The sequence below is a fragment of the Alosa sapidissima genome, chromosome 3 (assembly GCF_018492685.1).
Source record: "Alosa sapidissima isolate fAloSap1 chromosome 3, fAloSap1.pri, whole genome shotgun sequence".
Lineage (NCBI taxonomy): Eukaryota > Metazoa > Chordata > Actinopteri > Clupeiformes > Clupeidae > Alosa > Alosa sapidissima.
Genome location: NC_055959.1, coordinates 4,352,758 through 4,360,257, shown reverse-complemented (window position 1 = coordinate 4,360,257; position 7,500 = coordinate 4,352,758). Strand labels below are relative to the sequence as shown.

Sequence of the window (7,500 nt, the reverse complement as noted above, 5' to 3'; positions counted from 1 at the left end):
CCGTGCCTTCAACTTAGACTGCTCCCCTAGTGTCCAGTTGGAGCGTTGCACTGCTGACCTCATTCTCATGAAGATGGAACGTTCCAGAAGGAGTGCACATCAGGACTGCCATAATTATGCTCCTCCATCCCCTTGGACACCCCTGAATTATTTAACACTCTCTCTCCTCCAGCAGGTTTGATGCTTGAATGGGCACTAGAGGAACTGAATGAAAACACCACCCCGCCACTGTGTGTGTGTGTGTGTGTGTGTGTGTGTGTGTGTGTGTGTGTGTGTGTGTGTGTGTTCTCTTAAGATGGCAAACAGGCAGCTTCAGTGCTCTGGGGGTTGTGCTGAGGAATCTGTGCCGTGCTCTACCACTCACCGTTGAGGGAAGCGCAAAGGGGTTTGCCTTGGAGTGCGGCAGGGGCGAGCCGGCGATCGCCATGGCGACAGACTGACTGATGGTGCTGCCGTCTGGGTCACCGTCGTCCTGGAGCGCCGAGGCGTGGCGCACGCGGGTAGGGGTGGTGTCTGTGGAATGCGTGCGACGAAAGCAGGCAAACCAGAGGATGTCAACACACCACAAAACACTCTTCACACACAATGCTTACCAGTCATGAAAAGCCTCTCATGTTCTAGACGTGTGCCTCTGTCAGCACACAACACTGTTAAAACCACATCACATCATTACCAGGCCTGCTATTAGCTGAATCATAGGTGCGCTGTTTGCCAACTAGACCTGATCAGACACGTATGGTGCAATGCTGCTGGCAGCACTACAGAGGAACCGCCACTCTGACCTTCTTTCTAAATGACCTCATTCCTTCAGTGACTGAAGGAGCCGCTAAGTAAAACAGATGCAGAGAGTGGGGAGCTGACACATCAGCGCGGCGCACCCACCGGTGAAGTCGTGCAGCTGGCCCAGCGTCTCCATGACGATGGGGATGAGTGGCAGGTAGAGCTGGGCGACGTGGGCGCGCACCTGCGGGTCGGTGTAGCGCGGGTCGGAGTCGTGGCTGCACAGCAGAGAGTGGAGCGCACTGATGGCCTTCTTATGCAGGAAGAACACCCTGATAGAGAGAGAGAGAGACCAGGAGAGGAGGAAAGATGGAGAGAAAGAACAAATGAATGAAAGAGCCATGAAAAACAATCATAAAAAAGGAGGGAAAGAAAAGAAAGAAAGACAGAGAGAATTAAATGAACAGATGAATGAACAAATGAAAAGAATAAATCAATGAAAGGACACCATGAAATATCAACCATGGGAAAGAAAGAAAGAAAGAAAGAAAGAAAGAAAGAAAGAAAGAAAGAGTATGGGAGAAAAGGAGTAAAAAAAAAAAGAAAACAGTAGCGGTGTTGGAGGCCCTATTGTGGAATGTGTGTGAGTGGAGTGTGTATGTAGTGTCTGTCATCAGGTGCTCTCTCCCCCATATAAACTGTCTCCACTCTGCCCTCTGCCCAAGAGTACTGTATGGCTCATGCTGTGTGGAAGAGGCCATGTCTGTGTACACATCCACATGTGTGTGGGCATTCCATTACTGTGACACCATGTCTATATAGATGTGCCGGCATGAGTGACTCTGATAGGAGAGGGGGTGTCTGTGGGGGGTTATGTCTGTGTGTGTGTGTGTGTGTGTGTGTGTGTCTGTGGTTGGGGGGGGTTATGTTATGAAAACTGTACTTTATTTATGACTGCAATCAATGTGTCGGATCTTTGAATTCCATGTTGTTGGATTTATGTGACTGTTCTTACTGTTTACTGTTTTTCACTGTGTGTGTGTGTGTGTGTCAGGATGTGTATTTATTTGCTCTCTCTCTCTCTCTCTCTCTCTCTCTCTCTGTGTGTGTGTTTGAGTGTGTGTGTGTGTGTGTGTGAGTGTCTGAGTGTGAGTGTCGAATGTGTTCTGGATGTGTATTTATTTTGTGTGTGTGTGCGCGTGTGTGCGCGTGTGTGCGCATGTGTGTGTGCGTGAGTGAGTTCTGGAAGTGTATTTATTTTGCGTGTGTGTGTGTGTGTGTGTGTGTGTGTGTGTGTGTGTGTGTGTGTGTGTGTGTGTGTGTGTGTGTGTGTGTGTGTGTGTGTGTGCATGTGCGCTCTCCTCACCCCTCTCCGTCTGGTTCCAGTATGAGGGCCAGTTCAGACAGCAGCAAGCCTGAGAGGAAGTGTTGCTGGCGGAAAGGGACGGACAGCTCAAACATGCTCAGAACCCCCTGATCCTGCACCTGGCATGAGAACGCCGAGCTCTGAGGAGGGGGAGAGAGAGGGAGGGAGAGAGAGAGAGAGAGAGAGAGGAGAGAGAGAGAGAGAGAGAGAGAGAGAGGGGGGAGAGGGAGGGAGGGAGGGAGAGAGAGAGAGAGAGAGAGAGAGAGAGAGGGAGGGGGAGGGAGATTGGGGGGAGGGAGAGTGAGACGGAGGGAGAGAGAGGGGGAGGGAGGGAGATTGGGGGGAGGGAGAGTGAGACGGAGGGAGAGAGAGAGAGAGAGGGGGAGGGAGGGGGAGGGAGAAGGAGGGAGGAAGGTAGAGAGAGAAAGAGGGAGAGAGAAAGGGAGGGAGTGAAAGAGAGAGGGAAGGAGGGAGGAAGAGAGAGAGGGAGAAGAGGAGAAAAAAGGGAGAGAGGGAGGCAGAGATTATGTAAAAAAATAAGACACAAACCAAACATGGATCACATGACTATGAATCAGATTCACTAGTCTGTGCTCTATGTTCATAACATGACTTAGGTATGAGCTACACCAGGCGCGTAACTGAAGCGCTCCGTTCGCAACGCGTAAAATACATTTTAGACTAGATGTACCGCATAGCGGTACAAAATATGACCGCCGCTCAGTCCTGTACATCCATTCCGCGAAAATAAATCACACTTCAATTTGTCTCCATATTTTACTCCATCCCCCACTCTTGAAACTTTTGTGTATGCTTGTTTGGCATGCCTGAATGTGTGTGTGCGGCTGCACAGAAAGTAGCCTACTGGTGCTGAAAAGGTGAATAGATTGTAGAATAGCCAAAGAAGATGTAGCATTGTTATAAAACCTTTAAAATCTCTAAACAATCACAAGTAGGGCAGTTCATCACAGTTCATCCATTGCAACTGGATTGATGAAAGGTCACTTACACCTGTAGGCTACATTGTATTTGGGAAAAGCAAAAGGTATCAGCATAATGTTATTTATTTATTTATTTTTTATGTATTTATAAACAAAAACATCTCTGTCAGTTCCATGCCGTTTTCAACAGCTATCAAAAACAAAGGTCATTTTTGGATGGATGGATTTTTTGTGAATGTTTCTTCTTCTACATAAGATTTTAGTCATCTTTAGTTCATGTAATACTTTATTGTCAATGCACAAATTAAGTAACAGTAGTCTGAAACGTTATTGTTAATGCACAAATTAAGTAACAGTAGTCTGAAACGAAATGCTGTTTTACATCTAACCAGTGGTGCAAATAACTGACATGTCCAAATGGGCCTTGATGAAATGCGTCGCTAGACTGTTCATACACATTTTAACGGGCCAAAGTTGAAGAGCTTTTGTCCGTTATTGTTCGTGCAAATATAGGCTGATTCATGTTCCCTTGCATTGTGTAACTGAGGTCCATGGCTAGTCTGGCTTTCATCAGACCAAGCTCAATCTTTTAAGAAATCAAAAAATAAATAGCGGGCAGATCAGGCTGGGTTCACCCAGCCTAGTCCATAGGCACCCGCTATTGTTTAATTTTCAGATTGAGATATACACGCTCTGGCTATTCTAAATGCAAAAATGCATTAGGGAGTTATGACAAAACTGTAACTAACAAACTAGATCCTAATAGAAAGCTGTTAGCTTCCCTAAGCTACAGGTAGGATTATAAGGTAGGCCTATTTACAACATAAATTGTCAATAGGCTATGCTGGCGACACAAATAAAATCTCCTTTGGAAACCAATGGCTTACGACTTACAGTATCAAGCGGACTTAAACTGCCATATCGTGGCGAAAAGTTGTAATAACATTCACGCAGCTCCATGAGTCAAGGAAAGCGCGAATGAAGTAGCCACTTCTAAATGGGACCCACTACACAGTAGCTAGTAGGTGTGTTGCTAAAAGCAGCCATAATGAAATGAAGGTGTCATTGTTTGGATACTTCACACACACATGCTTTTTAATTTCACAGACTACAACTACCAAGCTGGAATCAAAGCACATCGATTCCCCTCTCACACCCTGCACGCACTTAAAACAAAATAAACAGGCGTCTCAGTCTCACGCATGTATAGGCAAAACTGTATCAGACCGGTGTAACGTTGGTAAATCTTCCATTGCACAGAATGATTTTGTAGCACGTGCAATAAATGACAGTCGAAAGATACAAACAGTGCTGCTATCAATTTGCTTGGTATAACCGCATTTATAGTTTTCTACAAATGCAATCAATCAAATGGGCCTCCATCACTCAACCAACGCTAACGGTAACATTACCTAGGTCCTTATTGATATTACAAGATTAACGTACCTGCAGTAAAAACCAAGCATGTCCGATAAACATCCTCAGATTTATTTCGGCTTCAAGAAGAAATGGGAATTACACTTCATGTGAACATCGTCCTGTCCTTATTAGATGTTCGCTGCGGTAAATTACAGTCCTTGTAGGAAGTGTCCATTGTTTTTCCCCAACCCACTTTTAACTTCCAACAAAATTACGTCTCACTGCAACGATGCGCCATCTAGTGGACAAACGACTACTTATCGCCAATACTGAAAATGCAGCCATGATGATGATGATGAATATTTATTTTGGCTTTCTTTTGATCTTACTGAATTTGTAATTATGTATCGGCCGTTCTAATACCGATAGTATGTGGGTGCCTGTGTGTGTGCATGTTTATATGTGTGCACCGCCATTTACAGGCCAATGAGTGTACGGTCACTAAATGTACACATAACCTAATTTTTTTAGACCCCCCCATGGATGAAATTCTATGAAACTTGGCATACCCCCAGAGAATGCCAGGTCAATCATACACATAAAATTTTTATGCAGTTCTGAACTTCTTAACTGAAGATAGTGGCGATTAAAGCAGAATAATATTGCTTTTTCATTTTTTCCACGGGGGGTGGGGGGGGTTTGGGGGGTGCAAATCACAAATGAGTGATTATGAGCCAGGTTGATGTGGGCCCTTGAGACCAACATACCATAAAAGAGAACCATGTCTGCCCACAGAGAACTGTGTCTGCCCTACCCTCCTTTCGGGGGTCCAGTCCAGCGGGGGGGCTGCAGATCAAAACGAAAAATGACGGTTCCATGCTATCCATGTGGGGGTACATGCCCACCAAGTTTTGTGTACCCCGGTCTTTCAGTGTCCCGGGAATCCTTGTTGGTGTACGTCACTAAATGTACACATAAGTTATTTTATTGTAGGGCCCCCATTGACCGAAAGTACACAAAACTTGGCATGCATTCGGAGGGTGTCATAATGATCCTACACTTTTAATTTCGTGCAGTTTTGACCTTGTCAGCCAGAGATATTGTGATGAAAACACCTCATTTTTTGCTTTTTAATTTTTAACTAGGTGGCGCTATACATGAAATAAGTGGTAATGGGATGGGTTGACATGCCCCCTTAAGACCAACATACAAAAAAAAGGTGGACCTCCTAGGCCCTACGGTTCTCGAGATATTCACAGAAAACTGTCTCCGGCCACCTACAGGCCAGTTGGTGTATAGTAACATAAATTAATTTATTGTGTGGCCCCCCATGAACGGAATTCCACAAAACTTGGCGTGCATACAGAGGGTGTCATAATGATCCTACACTTCCAATTTTGTGCAGTTTTGACTATGTTAGGTCACAGATACCTTCAATTACACCACCTCATTTTTACTTTTTTGTGTTTAACTAGGTGGCGCTATACATGAAATGAGTGGTTATGGAATGGGTTGACATGGCCCCTTGAGATCAACATACAAAAAAAAAAATGGTCCTCCTAAACCCTACGGTTTTCGAGATATTCACATAAAACTGTGTCTGCCCTACCCTCCTTTCGGGGGGTCCAATTCAGCGGGGGGGCTACAGATCAAAACTAAAAACGATGGTTCCATGCTATCCATGTGGGGTTACATGTCCACCAAGTTTCGTGTACCCCGGTCTTTCAGTGTCCCCGGAATCATTGACGGAAATTTGGGCATGCGGTCATAATGATTGGTCTATTTTTTTCAAACGTACGCACCACTATCACGTCTGGTGTAGCTACTTCCATTGATTATAATGGAAGCTAATTGTTGCAGCAGACGCAACGCAAACGGAACGCTTCAGTTACGCGCCTGGTGTAGCTCATACCTTACACGAGACAAAGTCAGATAGAGCAGCTGAATAAATGGAACATTAGCAGGGTTCCCACTCCAAGTCAAGTAAAATTCCATGACTTTTCCCTGACAAAATACCTTAATTTCCATGACTTACTATATAATGAATGGTACAATATACCAACCAAAATATTCAGAGCAGCCACATAGCGTTCTAGAATATTATACTTTTTTTTTTTTTTTTAAAGGAAATGAATTAATAGGCATTGAAAAAACAAAGTAAAGCTGACCATAACCCCTCAAGCAAGCAGTAATAGAGAAAAAGCTAATAACTGAATAAACACCAATGCTGCAGGGACAGATATTTGTATTAATGTATTTTGGCAAGTAAATGTTAAACTGCTAGAATAAAATTCACTGATATTCGCTGACTTTGCCCCAAAAATAGACAAGATTCCCTGACTTTCCATGTCTGGAATAGACTTGAAAATTATTCCATGCTATTCCAGACAGTCCATGCCACATGGGAACCCTGCATTATGTATCTAACATTCTTAGACGTGAAGAGAGAGAGAGGGAGGAAGTGAACCAGCCAAATTGTTCATACATGACCAGCATCACCTGCACTGTACCACTAACTCATGTGCTCTTGGCAGCCAGAAGGTGTCCCTGCTCAGGCTGCTCTTACCTGTGAGGTGGTGGAGGAGGTGGAGGGCGAGGGGGAGGCGGGGGGGCTGAGGGTGGAGCAGGGCAGGTTGAGCGTGACGTAGTGCTCGTGGCTGCACACGATCCGCATGAAGTCCATGCGCAGGGCTGTCAGCGAGCTGGGGTTCTGAGACGCGTGCAGCTTAGCGGAGATCTGGGGGAGCCAAGGGAGCATCAAGCGCAGAAGCGCAGGGTCAGTTGGCACGAGATACAGATGACCCTGCAGTGCTGCACTCAAAATAGGATGCTTTCTGTGCTGGGAACCTTCCCATATGCAAACACTGCCCTTGGGTCTTTTTGATGTGCTTGTATACCATTGTACTGTAGCACCGTGTCTTTAAGTCAATAGCTAAGAGCCTGTATGAGTGTGTGTGTGTGTATGTCTCTGTGTGTGTGTGTGTGTGTATGTGCATGACTAACTACCTGTTTGTAATAGGAGCGGACGAGATTGAAAACAAAGCCGCGGTTCATCAGAGACAGCAGATCATTCAGGAAGAAGGCCAGACTGCTATTCAACCTCTCAACAAGCTC

The 7,500-nt window shown here is 45.3% G+C and overlaps 1 protein-coding gene across 6 annotated transcripts in view; it reads right to left on the bottom strand.

Annotated features, from left to right (window-relative positions):
* LOC121704602 (dedicator of cytokinesis protein 7-like) overlaps positions 1-7,500 on the bottom strand; it is a 55,031-nt gene that overhangs the window by 15,754 nt on the left and 31,777 nt on the right. For all 6 annotated transcript variants that reach the window (XM_042084969.1, XM_042084971.1, XM_042084973.1 and 3 more), the window contains 5 exons: positions 7,393-7,500; positions 6,953-7,123; positions 2,087-2,226; positions 883-1,052; positions 365-513 (listed from right to left, as the gene is read on the bottom strand). The exon at positions 7,393-7,500 is cut by the window's right edge and continues 6 nt beyond it. In XM_042084969.1, the coding sequence (XP_041940903.1) occupies positions 365-513; positions 883-1,052; positions 2,087-2,226; positions 6,953-7,123; positions 7,393-7,500 (738 nt within the window). The remainder of the gene's footprint in view (positions 1-364; positions 514-882; positions 1,053-2,086; positions 2,227-6,952; positions 7,124-7,392) is intronic.